Raw genomic sequence first — 16,188 nt, 5'->3', positions numbered from 1 at the left:
ACAAAATGTCTTCCCATGGGGGGAGTAGTCCTTCAATGTCCAGCAACCCTCCTATTCCCCCCTCACATCCACATCCTATTATTGTGTGACCAATACCATCCAAATCATTCTTACTTTCATTTCCCAAAGTTATCCGTCTACAAGGAGACCTGTATAGATCACATGATGGCACCAATGAGGATGGAGGAGGACCGGAGTCACATGACTGAGAAGATACTAAACCTCACCCTGGAGATCATCTACCTGCTGACCGGAGAGGTGAGGAGGATTCTGGGAGGTCACATGACATCACTCTCATCTCTATTAATAAAACACAGACCTGACCGGAGAGGTGAGGAGGATTCTGGGAGGTCACATGACATCACTCTCATCTCTATTAATAAAACACAGACCTGACCGGAGAGGTGAGGAGGATTCTGGGAGGTCACATGACATCACTCATCTCTATTAATAAAACACAGACCTGACCGGAGAGGTGAGGAGGATTCTGGGAGGTCACATGACACCACTCATCTCTATTAATAAAACACAGACCTGACCGGAGAGGTGAGGAGGATTCTGGGAGGTCACATGACATCACTCATCTCTATTAATAAAACACAGACCTGACCGGAGAGGTGAGGAGGATTCTGGGAGGTCACATGATATCACTCTCATCTCTATTAATAAAACACAGACCTGACCGGAGAGGTGAGGAGAATTCTGGGAGGTCACATGACATCACTCTTATCTCTATTAATAAAACACAGACCTGACCGGAGAGGTGAGGAGGATTCTGGGAGTCTAACATGATATTCCTATTGATTTCTCAATACAGAGATTTCCTCTTCTGAAGTCAGGTGATCATATGGCCATCACAGTGCCTCCATGTGACTCCCTAAACCCTGAGAGACACAACATGCAGAAGATTCTAGAAGTCACCAAGAAGATGATGGAGCTGCTGACAGGAGAGGTGAGCGGTGCCGGGAAATCTGGGACATTCTCCAATCACTGATAGTATCATTAGGATCTGTACATTATCTGCATTGTTACCATTGATGGCATTTTTATTATATATTCAGAGTGGAATCCTGAGAGATCCTAAAGTTGAGGTTAAAGAAGAGATAAAAAAGGAGGAGGATGAGGATGGGGGGATGGAGGAGTCAGAGCTTCTAAAAGAACACAAAGATCTGTACCAGGACACCATGGTGGAGTCATCCAGCTACAGGAACCCACCAGAGAGATGTCCCCGTCCTCTGTATTCCCGGGATTCCACACAGGAAGGTCACACCATCCCTCACCATCATCAGGTAGATGATGACAATTATTGGTAGTTGTGATTTATACACAGCATGTTTGTTACAATGAATGTTTTATTATATCTTTCAGAGTGGAATCCTCGGGGATGATAATATTGATGTTAAAGAAGAGTATAAAGAGGAGGATGAGGAGTATGGAGTGATGGAGGAGTTTTCAGAAGGACACAAGGATATGATGGAGCCACCTAATACCAGGAACCCCCCAGAGAGATGTCCCCATCCTCTGTATTCCCGGGATTTCACACAGGAAGGTCACACCATCACTCACTATTACAAGGTTGGTGGGGTGGAGAGCATGGACCTGGGATAATTTATGGATTTTTTATGTGAGCTTATATTTTACAGATTACATTTTTTTCTCATTCTCTTGGTTTAGTGTAAATATCTGATAAATATAAAAGAAGAAGAGGCGCATGTGAGGGATGATCAGCAGTCTATGGAGGAGGATGGAATAACGGGGACATTTATAGAGGAGGACACTCCTACAGAGATCAGCACAGGTGGGTCATGAACACTAAATCCATTCCTCCACCCATACTGCTCACTGATTGGTCCAGAGTAGGGCGGGGACTGGGTGATATCAGCCTGTAATCCCCTGGTCACTTTCCTGAGCTGTGTTCCCCGTCCTGTATTCCTGGATTTCTCTCGGATAATCTTCCTTCTCTGTGCTGCAGACACAATTTATGTCTCTAGACTGGATTTATGGAGGTTCTGGGGTTCAGCTGGCAGGAAAATGTTCATTTTTACTCTAAGCATTGCATAATGTAGGCACCCAGGACATGTGACTGGGGTCTCCTGCCTTGTGCCTGACTCCTCCAGGGGACCTTCTCTTTTATCTGCTGGCTGTGCCGGGTGGAGGGATATGTCTTTAGTGTCTCAGACCCAAGTCACTGAGTGCAGTCTCAGGAGATGGGAGGCAAGCAACCCTTTAAGGACCTTTAATTAATGAATAACAATATTATGACTCCTGACCCCTTCACTATATACTCTATGGTGTACAATACATGCTCCTGACCCCTGCACTATATACTCTGCTGTACATTACATACTCCTGACCCCTGCACTATATACTCTATGTTGTACATTACATACTCCTGACCCCTGCACTATATACTCTGTTGTACATTACATACTCCTGACCCCTGCACTATATACTCTGTTGTACATTACATACTCTTGACCCCTGCACTATATACTCTATGTTGTACATTACATACTCCTGACCCCTGCACTATATACTCCATGTTGTACATTCCATACTCCTGACCCCTTCACTATATACTCTATGTTATACATTACATACTCCTGACCCCTGCACTATATACTCTGTTGTACATGACATACTCCTGACCCCTGCACTATATTCTCTATGTTGTAAATTACATCCTCCTGACCCCAGCACTATATACTCTATGTTGTACATTACATCCTCCTGACCCCTGCAGTATATACTCTGTGTTGTACATTACATACTCCTGACCCCTGCACTATATACTCTATGTTCTACATTACATACTCCTGACCCCTGCACTATATACTCTATGTTGTACATTACATACTCCTGACCCCTGCACTATATACTCTGTTGTACATTACATACTCCTGACCCCTGCACTATATACTCTATGTTGTACATTACATACTCCTGACCCCTGCACTATATACTCTATCTTGTACATTACATCCTCCTGACCCCTGCACTATATACTCTATGTTGTACATTACATACTCCTGACCCCTGCACTATATACTCTATGTTGTACATTCCATAGTCCTGACTTCTGCTCCCCCCCCCCCCCACTGCTATATATACACATAATATGGATTCTCTCATGTTCCTCCCATTTCCTCCCAGCTGGACATTTTATATCGGATGATGTGATTGGAGCACAGACTTTTACATGGTGATAATAATGTGATAACATCCTCCAACTTTGGACCTTTAAACAGAAAGTGATAATGAGGGAGGAGTCAATACCCCAATGATGGTGGTCTTCAGGATCAGTCCAGTCTTCATCTTGGTTGTTCTCCCCCATCCTCACTCTCTGACCTCTGGTGGGGCTCAGCCCCGCTGTTCTTCATGACTAAATCATGGACTAAATAAGGAAGTGCAGTACTTCTTGTGTTGGGAAGATGGCGATGAGTGATAGAGGGGGTGGGGACCCTCGTCCTATAATCCCCTCATCACTGTCCCTCCTATAAAAGACAGTTCTGGTTGTTTCCTCACTCTCTGACTAAGGTCCATGAATAAAGAAATGACCTGGTAGGAGATCAGAGGAGCCATTTCCTAGTTCTCTTGAGGGTGGAATTGTAAGCTCCTCAGAGCCCAAGCTGCCTGATGTGGGTGGAGTCCTGGTTTGGGGGAACCAATCAGCTCCTGTCTAGTAATCCTCTTTGTCTTTGTATTTTAGTCCATGGCCGGGAGATGAGGAAAACCTCCGAGGATTGTCTCACTTTGTCTCCAGACTGGAAAGTAGAAGATGAGGACATCACACAGTATAGTCCAGGAGAAAACCCGGCTCCCTCCAATGTCCATCCGGCACCACCCAGTGTAGATGGACCATCGGATTCCTCGTATCCTGAGGAACCTCAGACTGTGCGGGACCGGGCCGGCCTTCCAACAGGGAAGAGCTTCTCCTGTACTGAGTGCGGACAGTCCAGTGTTTGCAGACATCAGAGATCTCACACAGGGGAGAAGTCATATTCCTGTCCTGAGTGCGAGAAATGTTTTTCAAGGAAGTCCAACCTTTACAGACATCAGAGATCCCACACGGGGGAAAAGCCGTATTCCTGTCCTGAGTGCGGGAAATGTTTCTGTTATAAATCCCATCTTAATAGGCATAAAAGATCTCACACGGGGGAGAAGCCGTATTCCTGTCCTGAGTGTGGGAAATGTTTTTTGAGGAAGTCCCATCTTTACACACATCAGAGATCTCACACAGGAGAGAAGCCATATTCCTGTCCTGAGTGCGGGAAATGTTTTTCACAGAAGTCCCATCTTTACATACATCAGAGATTTCACACGGGAGAGAAGCCGTATTCCTGTCCTGAGTGCGGAAAATGTTTTTCAGATAAGTCCAATCTTTATGCACATCAGAGATCTCACACGGGGGAGAAGCCGTATTCCTGTCCTGAGTGTGGGAAATGTTTTTCAGAGAAGTCCCATCTTTACGCACATCAGAGATCTCACACGGGGGAGAAGCCGTATTCTTGTCCTGAGTGCGGGAAATGTTTTTCAGATAAGTCCCATCTTTACAGACATCAGAGATCTCACACAGGGGAGAAGCCATATTCCTGTCCTGAGTGCGGGAAATGTTTTTCACGGAAGTCCCATCTTTCCAGACATCAGAGATCGCAGAATTGGGTGAAGCCACTTTCTTGTCGTGAGGGAATTGTTCCTCACTGAAGTCCTGTCTTCCTGTACATCAGGGGTACCACACAACCCTGAAGGTGTATTAGTGCCTTGAGTGTGGGAAATGTCTTCTAGATGAATGTTGCTGGACATCCCAGCTCTCATGTGGGGAAAAAGCACACCCTGATATACACCTCAGATATACTCCATGGCTGATCTTCATTATGGAAGAAACCGTTGATAAGGAGATCAGGGGTCACCAAAGACATGGTCCTGACCTGTGATTGGCTGAGTACATATTGTGGTGGGAGATTTCACAAACACTTGGAGGTCTGTTTAACAATAAATAGTTCTACCTTATGCTGTTACACAGTTAATATTTATGTTAATGTACATGAGAATTCATATAGTTTATTCTTTGTACCATTTCCTATGGACATTTCTATAGTTAGTTATGCTGCCATCCAGTGGCCTTATTTGGTAATGCACTTGTTTTATATTACCTCCCTGAGATCTATGACACAATTCCTTTGTATATGAAGCTCCTCCCTTCTTCTTGAGTACAGCACTTCCTGTGTCATGGAGGCAGCTAACAGACCACATGTCACAGGGACATATGTATTCTGCATAGTACGCTACAGAAATGATCATCTTTTGACCGCATAATACTGGAAACCATTCATTCTGCTGTATCCTGTTGTCACATGTACAGAATATAGCAACTTCTGGATGAACACAGTATTGGTGAGTTCAGCTATCTGACAAGGATTGCCCACAGTGATTATATCTGCTTATACAGGCTAGGCAGAGAGGTCTGACAAGGGATAAATCGCTATCACAACAATCTGAGTCAGAATAGTCAGAAGATGCATAGAATCCCTACAGCCTGCTGTGTATATGTGTGTGCCTAATCTGCAATCAAGCTCAGTGCCATCCGCCATCTTGCAAAGCACATGGTCGCACAAGCTTACTGCACTTCATGTGAATGTTGAAAACTGTTTCTCTGCATTGAACTGTGTTACCCCATCTGTCTAAGCTGCTGTTCGTCTTCTTAAAGAGACAGTACCAATATTTGCAGAACAGTAAAAAATGTCTAGACAAGGCTCTGAACACTCCTTTATGGCCGAACCAACGCAGATACATCATTCCTCTGAACCAGCAGACGTACAGGGAGCAGATTCTGCAGACATTCCCGAACAGAGCGTAAAACCCAAACGTACAATAAAACCAACACAGAAACTCAGGGAAAACTATGAAGCCACTAGAGATGAGTTCTCCAGTAATCTGTCAGACCTCTGGGACCGAACTTCACAATGCATGTCAGTTTTGTCACACTTTAATGATCAACCAGCTGAATTAAGAGACTCTAAATCGCCTATCTGCTGCGTATGAACGCTACCAGCGGCTGTCTGTAAAATACTCAGCTTTCTTGCAGGACTTTAATATGAAGGATTCTTCAGCAGGACTGACCAGGACTGATGCACTAAACCAACAAAGGGATCTTGCAGTGCAAAATGCTAAGTTTAAAGCAGAACTCCGCATTACTCAACTGCAGGAGACAAGATCTCACAGATCCACCTCAACCAAGCGCACTGCACTTTCTTCTAGATCCTCTCGCTCCAGAAGTTCGACGTTAAGCGATAAGCTAATAGAGGCCCGTGCTGATGCTGAATCAAAAAAGGCGCAAAGCTCTTTTACCAGAAAGGAAGCAGAGGTAGAAGCACGCAAGATAGCTCAACAAGCACAGATGATAGCTCAGCAAGCAGAGATAGAAGCACGCAAGATAGCTCAGCAAGCAGAGATGGAAGCTAAAAGCAAAGCTCAACAAGCAGAGATGATAGCTCAGCAAGCAGAGATGGAAGCACGCAAGGTAGCTCAACAAGCAGAGATGATAGCTCAGCAAGCAGAGATGATAGCTCAGCAAGCAGAGATGGAGGCTCAAAGCAAAGCTCTCCAAGCACAAATGGCTTCTCAACAAGCAGAGATGGAAGCACGCAAGGTAGCTCAACAAGCAGAGATGGAAGCACGCAAGGTAGCTCAACAAGCAGAGATGATAGCTCAGCAAGCAGAGATGATAGCTCAGCAAGCAGAGATGGAGGCTCAAAGCAAAGCTCTCCAAGCACAAATGGCTTCTCAACAAGCAGAGGCAGATTCCCAAATAAAGATTCTGCAGATGGAAGGGGAGGAAGCAGCTTCCCTAACAAGGCTGAAAGTCCTTGAACAAGCAATGGGACTAAGTAGTAATTCAGACTGTCTTATCCCAGCAGAACTGGAAGATCCAGTTGAACGCACCAGTAAATATGTATTAAAGCATAACATTTGCGAAGATACAGAGTCATCTCCTGTACCTCCTACTAACAACACTGTTCTGACTCTCAACACAGAGACCTCTCAGCTCCATATGCCTAAGCCTCTTCAAATCTACAACACAAGTACATCTATGCAGCAAACCACATCAACTCCTGCCAACAACAAGGTGACTTCCAGTGACAAGTCGCAGCTCAAGCCACAGCCAGCACAAGCCTTCGAGACTACACCACAGTTAAACGCTCATGCAACATCATTTTACCCTGGTAAACCTCACCCTACATCACCAGAGAACTTTCACACCCAAGGGGTTCCACAAGTTACTTTGGCACCAAAGAGTGAGAGATCAGACTTGAATGACTTTGCCAGATATATGATTCGCCATGAGCTCATTAACACCAGCCTCTCAAGGTTTGACGACTGTCCAGAGAGCTACAGGGCCTGGAGATCAACCTTCAAGGCTGCTATTGCTGATCTCAACCTTACTACTAAGGAAGAACTTGATTTGCTCATCAAGTGGCTGGGACCAGAATCTGCAGATCATGTTAAAAGACTGAGAACAGTACATGTTGACCACCCAGACGCAGGTCTTGTTGCTGCATGGGCAAGACTTGAGCAAGCCTATGGTAGCTCTGAAGCCATAGAGAGCGCTCTATTCAAGAGACTGCAAAACTTCCCAAAAATAGGAAACAAAGACTATCGCAAGCTCCAAGATCTAAGTGACCTCCTCATGGAGCTAGAGTTGGCAAAGACAGACCCACGTCTATCTGGACTAAGCTTCCTGGACACCGCTCATGGTGTCAACCCAGTGGTGTCTAAACTGCCATACGGCCTGCAAGAGAAATGGGCACAACAGGGCTCAAGGTACAAAAGAGACTATAACGTATCCTTTCCTCCATTCTCATAGTTTTGCAGGTTCATTAGTGATCAAGCCTGGACGAGAAACGATCCCAGCTTCAGCTTCAGTGAACCAAACTTGCCTGCTTCATCCTCATCATCATCAAGGTATGATAACACAGCAGCTAAACGTAGAGACTGTAGTAGAGCAATATCTGTTAACAGGACAGACATCTCACCCTCCACAACCTCACCTACTGACCAAGGCATTGTGGATGCCAGAGATAAAGACCCTACTCATCAGTGTCCTATTCACAAGAAGCCTCACCCTCTTAAGAAATGTCGTGGGTTGAGTGCGCATGCACGGCCGGCGGGAAAGACATGTCCTGCTGAGGCTCCGTCTCCCCGTCGGGTGACAGCGCCTTGAAGCAGCGGGTCCCGGCCCGCAATATACCAGGAGGGGACCCGGTCCCCGTGGTGATCCTTCCGGGGTCCGATCCGCCCTCGGCAGCGACGGTTTCTCTGCAGTGAGTCGGAGGAATCCGACAGAGGACTCCGTCCCTGCAGCGAGCCATCCATAGGCCCGCCCACCACTACCCTCTCACACAGAACCAGGGGAGAGAAGAGAGAGATCAGTGGGGCTGAGATTGGAATAACAGCCCCCCCCATATAAGCGGCACTATGGTCAAAGGGGCACCCCGGCACCAGGTCCCCCCATCCACCAAAACTATTAAGGAGGCCCTGGCAAAGGCCTCCACAAAGATGGCCACCGCCCCAGCACGTGGAAGCAAGCAGGCAGCAGGAGCATATGCAGCCCTGCAGGATCCGCAGCCCAGCCATCCCTGCACGTCTGAGGGTGAGTCTGACCCTGAACCAGCTGTCCCTACACAAGCCCTGATGCCTGACCTTACACCCCTAGACCTGTTATCACGCTTTGAAAAAATGCTACACAAGGCTTTGAAGCAAACCTCAGACCGCATCACTGCCACACTATCTAGGGAAATCCGTGAACTGGGACTGCGCACTGCGGACCTAGAACAGAGGGTGGATGGTCTTGACGTCTCACTTCAGACACATACAGATGACCTTGATCTCCTGCGTGACGAAAACGCAACTTTATTGACACGGCTAGAGGACTTTGAAAACCGAGCACGGCGCTCAAATCTACGTGTCCGGGGCCTTACGGAAACGATCGTTGATGTACAATCGACAATAACAGCTCTGTTCCAAGAGCTTGCCCCAGCTATCCCAATCGATAGATTGGAATTGGATAGAGTCCACAGGGCGTTAGCACCACGACGCAACGACGGTCCGCCACGTGACATTATAGCCAAGCTTCACTTTTTCCGTACCAAGGAGCAACTTCTACAAGCTGCCCGCAACGCAGAATCTCTACAGTTCCAAGGTCATACCTACCAACTATTCCAGGATCTATGCCCCCCAACCATCGCTAAAGGCAGGGCTATGAAACCTCACCTACAAGTACTTCAACAACATGCAGTACAATATAGGTGGTTTCCCTTTTGCAGTGCGATTCCGACACCAGTCCCGAGATTACACCTGCAAGACGCCTGAGGACCTTATAGACACCCTGCGGACCCTGCAGCTACATCCCCCAGCGACGCCTTCAGAGAGCGCCAAGCGGAGGTCCACATCCAGCTCGCCACGGAAGTCCTTCCCCACGCGTGCAACTGACGGTCAATCCAACTTCCACAAGAGAGGGCGTTTTTCGTCTCCGGGCCTAACCTCACAAGACACCATGGACTGAACTCTGTCCCATGTTTATCCCTTTTTTTTTCCCCTCCTTATTTTTTATTGCACACACCATGCGATATACTCTTTTGATTGTCACTACAGTTAGCACCGTTAGTATTCTCTCTCCCTCTACATGTTAAATCCTGGTTGCCTCACAACATGAGGTCTGTTCTGCAACCCCCCCTCCTGGGTTTTATAATAGTTTACATCTGGGAGCCTAGGCTTTGACGGCATGCGATGCCATACCCCTACACCCATGAGGTTTCACTAGCACCACTAGTGCCGTCTGAGTCCGGGATTCCCTGATTTTATCGGATGTTTTTCTCTTTTTAATATACCTGTTTTTTCTGCCGGGACCTTGCCACCATTTGGTAATCACATTGCTGTCATCCTTACGGTCCGTGTACCTGCACACTCCACCTTAGCCCCTGTGTTATTGGTTATTTAATAACACTTGGGCTACTACTGCTCCCTAGCCCACCCTGACTCAGGGTGTCCTTGGGAGCCCACCTTTTAGGCCTTAAATGGCCTCTTACACCCTTTCTTTCCTGTTACCTCTCTCCTACCCCTCTTCCCTCCCTCCAACATGACTCCATGACTTTGCTTAACATACTCCGCAACAATCCTATCCTCCGCAGTAATTGTCAGGCTTCACCCTGGGCGGTGGTGCCATGCTATCCAATCCATTATACGCTTTCCCCATGGGCTCGTTAAATGTCCTTACCCTGAATGTTCAGGGCCTCAATATCCCGCAGAAACGTAATAAAGCTTTCCGAACCTTTGCTACACTTAAAGCCCACGTGGTCTGTCTTCAGGAAACACACTTCACTTCCAACTCCACTCCTAAGTTTTTTGGTGCTCGATATCCTCAGGTCTACACGGCCTCTGCCACAGCCAAACGAAGGGGGGTACTGATCGCCTTCCATCGAACAACACCTTTCGTGCCATGCACCGAAATCAAAGACCCAGAAGGTCGTTACCTCCTGTTAGTAGGGCAACTCCTCGATGTAGATGTCACCATTGTTGCATACTACGCCCCAAACCAAGATCCTTTACCATTCCTTTCACACATACTCTCGGTTATAGACCATCATAAACGCGGAACTTTAATTGTTAGCGGAGATTCTAACAATGTAATATATCCCTTTCTCGACAAATCTCCTCAACTATCTCCTATCCCTGCTTCTAAACAAACCTTCCAATCCATACTACAACGTTATTCTTTGATAGACTCATGGCGAGAACTTAACCCGACCAAACGCCAATACACCTTCTATTCTCACCCCCACCGGTCATTCTCTAGGATAGATCATATTTTTGTCACCACTGCCTCTTCCCCTCGGTTTTTGACCTTTGAAATAATTCCCATTCCCTGGTCTGACCATTGCGCCGTGTTCACATCTATGGCCTCTTTGGCTCCATCCCCCGCTGAATCCTCTTGGATCATTAATGATAACCTGCTTGTAAACCCAGCTCACTGTCTAGAAATAGAAGCAGCCCTTAAAGACTACTTCTCTCTCAATCAATCACCTGATATCTCCCCTCTCCTGTTATGGGAAGCACACAAGCCGGTATTGCGAGGGTTTTGCATTAGCAAAGCATCCTTCTTAAATAAAACCAAAAGGCAACAACGTCTTCTACTGGAGCAAACTTATGATCGTTCTCATCAAGCCTTCCAGGCGGCTCCTACGCCTGCCAATCATGAAACCCTGGAGCGATCTAGATTAGCCCTAGATCTCTTTCTCACAGACCAAGCGGAACTCTCACTCCGTAGATCTAGGCACAAATACTATACTAGGGCAAATAAACCCAACACATTCCTGGCTCTTTCACTTCGCAGGCTCGACCAGCTCACTAAACCTATCAGGATACGCACCTCCTCTGGCAACCTCACTAGCAACCCGGAACACATCCTACGGACGTTCCATAAACACTTGTCACAACTTTACTCCTCTTCCACACCTTTCGACCCTACACAGGCTGATACCCTTTTAACTTCCATTTCTTTCCCGAAACTCTCAGAGTGCCAGTTAGCAGCACTTGAAAGACCCATCTCCCAAGCTGAAACCTTAGACGCTATTAAAAGTCTAAAGCTACGTAAACGCCCAGGGCCAGATGGCTTCTCAGCCACTTACTATGAAAAATTTGCTCATCTCCTTACACCTATCCTCACTAATGCTTTTAACGCTTTACTATCTGGCCAAACCTTCAATCATGAAACAGTGCAAGCGAACATTTCAATGATCCCAAAGCCGAATTCTGATGACACGCAGTGGTCCAACTATAGGCCAATCTCTCTCCTTAACATTGACATCAAACTGCTAGCAAAAGTCCTTTCTTCACGTCTTAACCTGTATATTGGCTCTTTAATTCATAATGACCAAGTGGGCTTTATCCCGACTAGACAAGCGGGAGATAACATCAGACGTGCATCCCTTTTGGCAAACTTAGCAAGATCCCGTAATATTCCCGCATATTTCCTGTCCCTAGATATACGGAAAGCATTTGATACAGTCTCATGGCCATACCTCGATTATATTTTGCGTCGGCGGGGTTTAGGCCCACATTTCTTAACCTGGATCTTCTCGCTGTATCGAGAACCTTCGGCCAGAATTAGGTATCTGGGGCACAGGTCAGCTCAGTTCCCGATCTCCAGAGGCACGAGACAGGGCTGCCCTCTGTCTCCCTTGCTCTTTGCTCTGGCTATAGAGCCCCTAGCCCTCTTAATTAGAGCTAATCCGGATGTCAGGGGACTCAAAATTGGGGGCACACACCATAAGCTATGTCTCTTTGCGGATGACGTCTTGCTCTTTCTCACGTCACCATTGACTTCTTCACCCTCCCTACTCCGACTTCTCGAGGCGTTTGGCGCGCTTTCTGGTCTAATAATAAACCCGAATAAATCTACAGCACTTAACATTTCTCTCCCCCCTAAAGAGTTGACGCATCTGAAACAGATTTTACCATTCCCTTGGTCACAGTGTCATATCCCTTTCTTGGGAATCAAACTGACTCCTAGATTATCAGACCTTTACGCAGCTAACTATCTTCCGATGCTAAACCATCTCTCTGCCCTTATGTCCAAATGGTCTTCCCTCCCCCTCGCATGGCTAGGCAGAATAGCAGTTATCAAGATGTCAATCCTCCCAAAAATTCTATATCTGTTTAGAGTCCTTCCAGTCCCAGTCCCCCCTCATTACCTCTGCACACTGCAGCGTCGCATCTTTTCCTATGTATGGGGCAATACTCGCCCTCGTTTACCCCGCTCCACCCTATACCGCCCTAAGCTCGCTGGAGGTCTAGGCCTACCCGACATCAGCAAATATTATCAAGCAGCGCATTTAGCCCAATTACCTAAGTATCATGCAACCTTTGAAATCCCTCAATGGGTTGCGCTTGAATCAATAGAATGCGATCCCCTATCCACCGCTAACCTACTCTGGTTGAGGCCGATAGACCGCCGCTCTATAACCAACCCCATCACTTCTCATTTTTTATCCTTATGGGATAAATTGAAAACCCGTTACCTCCTCCAATCACTACATAATCCTATGCTCTCGTTTCTACGAAACCCAGTTTTTCCCCCGGCGTGGCAGACACCCCGTTTATTCAAAGCCTGGTCCTCTGCTAATTTGCTCCGTATGCATCACTTCCTACAGAGGAATAAGTTTAAATCCTTTGCCTCGCTGCGGGAAACGCATAGCCTCCCGGCCTCTGAGATATTTAGATACTTGCAGCTACAACACTTCTATGCCCCCTACGCTACAATAACCAATCGGCCAGATGCCATGTCTCTCTTTGAACGAGCGTGTTGCAAAGACCCTCATAGACGTGGGCTTATCTCCTGCTTATACTCACTCTTCGCCACTTCGACCACCACGTCCCCCCCTCTATACACCCATAAATGGGAAGTGGATCTAGGTAAGAAATTCGACCCGTCTGATTGGGACCACATTTGGGCCAACACAAAATCGTCTTCGCAGAATGTTGTAGCATTGGAAACGAATTATAAAGTTTTAACCCGCTGGTACTTGGTCCCAGCAAGAATCGCAAAATTGACCCCTAATTACTCGCCCAACTGTTTCAGAGGCTGTACAGACCCAGGAACACATTACCATATGTGGTGGGACTGTCCTGTAGCCCGAACCTTTTGGGATGAAATTTTTACCATGATATCTACATTTAGCACTATCACTATACAGCCAGACCCAACGACAGCCCTACTCAACCAATGCCCCCCTGGCATCTCCAGCTCGCAATTTAAGCTGTTTATGCAAGTCACGACAGCGGCTAAACAGGTTATAGCAAAGTCTTGGAAATCCCCTACTCTTAGTGTCGCGGCTGTCAAAACCAGAATAAATCAAGCCATGATACACGCAAAGGTGGAAGCCACAGTTCTTGACACGATCCCTAAATTCCTGCGCATATGGAGCCCTTGGGTAGAGCATTTCCTTCCGTCTAACTTTCATGAGTCACTGCTTCTCCCTTGAGTTCAGTACTGTACGACAAGGATATGGTACATAACCCCTCGTGCGTAGCGCATAGAGACTGTTGTGAACTTGATGAATATTCATGGAGACATGGTTGTTGTTCTTCTTCCCCTCCTCCCCCCCTTCCGCCCCTCTCTGACCCCCTCCAGAATTCCCCCTATTTCTTTAATGCACTTGGGAGACATTACCATGATTGACTGATACCATCTTGCATTCTGTCATTGATTTCTATTTACCGGTTTCCGTTAGAAATGTATAGGCGTTAATGCCTTGACCCTCATTCATTTTATTGTATCCTACTGTCACATCAATGCCTAATATGTATTAACAATGTCTCCTTGTTTGTGTCATCCCCGTTTATTGTTAATAAAATTGTTTGAACAAGAAGCTGGTAGAAATCCACCTTCACGTCCTCCACTCACCTTCACTTGTGGCCAGTGGATATTTTGTGGCCCCAGGCAAGAATTGGCATCGAGGACCTTCATGAAGACCCTGGCATGCCAGAGGTGGTTTGGAAGCAGCACAGCAATTTGACCATCCCTTTCCTCTGTGTTGGTTTTAGGGGTGCAGAATTGCTTCTCGTTGGTGAACGGACTGTCGCCGGATATCAGAGTCCCCATATTTTCAAGATATGTTTTAGCCATGTTGGCTTATTTTTATGTTGAGTCAATTAAAGACTATTTTTTGTTACCTTAAAAAAGTGTCAGATCCTCTTGATTGTATTCCCGAGACTTCAGATGGCCAGATAATATGCAATCTGAGGAAAAGTCAGTGCAATGTCCTCCACAAGTAGCTAAAGTCTGTCATAGGAGGACCTACCAGAACAATGCATTCATTTGGAGTGGGCCAGGCCCATACAGTACATCATGGAGGCTTGCTATGAAGGAACATTCACGTTTGGATACTTGAGCTCATGTGGTTTGTTTCCAAATATTTCTGCCCATTGCAGCTCAATAAAGATCAGGCATACAGAAAGGTGTACCTTGTCCATAGAATGGTCACTGGGAGGTCCTATCTGGGCACACAGATCTGGCCTATGCATAATTGTGGAAAATGCCAATTTGGTCTGCTTTATAATATGAAGGGGTCAGTTCACGCTTGCTTCAGGGGAAACATTACAACCAATTTTGTTATTTTTCATAGGAAAACGTGGCCGATCCCTAGATGCATTGAGGTACATAGCAGAGGTTCAAGATACTCCATAGAAGAACTTATTGTTCTTCCTAACTATACAGGTGGGACAGACACAAGCATACACCCAGGGCCACTGTTAGATATCACGGGGCCCCATACAGCATACCTGACAGGCCCCCACCACCAGAGAAAATATCCAAATTATATATATGGTAACAATACACATTTTCTTCATGGACACAATCACAAATTCCTGTTGAATCCAAATGATAAAACTGTACTGAGTTAATAAATAAAATGTTGTGTAATTGAGGGCTCATTCACATGGGTGCTGTGGCCTGTAGAGTGGGAATCAGTGTTTGGTTTTTGTGGCTGTCGCCATTAGCATGCAACCTATGTTACACTATGTGAATGCTGCAGATCCTAATTTGACAAGCATATGGTTGCAGGTGTGCAGCCCTGAACACACACAGTGAGCATTCAGGGCCACTTCCCCACGCCTTCATACCTGTCAGATGACAACCTGTGTTCATACAGCTGCTGTGTCCCCATAGTGTAATAGGTGGCTCCAGCCACATAAACAGTGTTGTACAGGCCAAGGAACCTGTGTAAATGGGGCATTTTGTGTTTTTTTTGTCCTCAGCCCATTGAATTCAATGGGCTGCTTAACATGTGGAAACATGCCACAATACTGCAGGCATGTTATTTTCAAAGTGTGTTGCACCTAACCGCACAGTAGTGTGGGGCCATGTGTTTTTGTGGCTGTGAATGGGGCTGTTTTTAATAGACGTGTGGAGGTGCAATTACGTTTTCATTATAGTACCTGTGCACATCTACAGAGGGCATTGCATTTCTTTGCTGTGCTGGAAAATGTGTGTTCTTGCATGCATTTCTGCACCACCAATGGTGTGAACAAGTCCCAAGGGCCAGTTCACACTATAGAAACAGTCTAGATGCGTTCCTGATGCATTTTTTTTCATGCCCTTTTGGCATGCATGTTTAGTGTGTTCCAATA

General features: G+C 46.4%; 1 protein-coding gene across 1 annotated transcript in view; it reads left to right on the top strand.

Moving 5' to 3' along the window:
• Window positions 1-16,188, top strand: part of LOC149443040 (uncharacterized) — a 130,628-nt gene that overhangs the window by 18,027 nt on the left and 96,413 nt on the right. Inside the window, exon 2 of the mRNA XM_089655972.1 lies at window positions 3,736-4,692. Within this exon, the coding sequence (XP_089512098.1) occupies window positions 3,736-4,692 (957 nt within the window). The remainder of the gene's footprint in view (window positions 1-3,735; window positions 4,693-16,188) is intronic.

Source organism: Staurois parvus, unplaced genomic scaffold, assembly GCF_062004578.1.
Source record: "Staurois parvus isolate SC_StPar_1 unplaced genomic scaffold, SC_StPar_1.0 ptg000879l, whole genome shotgun sequence".
Taxonomy (NCBI): Eukaryota; Metazoa; Chordata; class Amphibia; order Anura; family Ranidae; genus Staurois; species Staurois parvus.
This window is presented reverse-complemented; position numbering and strand designations above follow the sequence as displayed.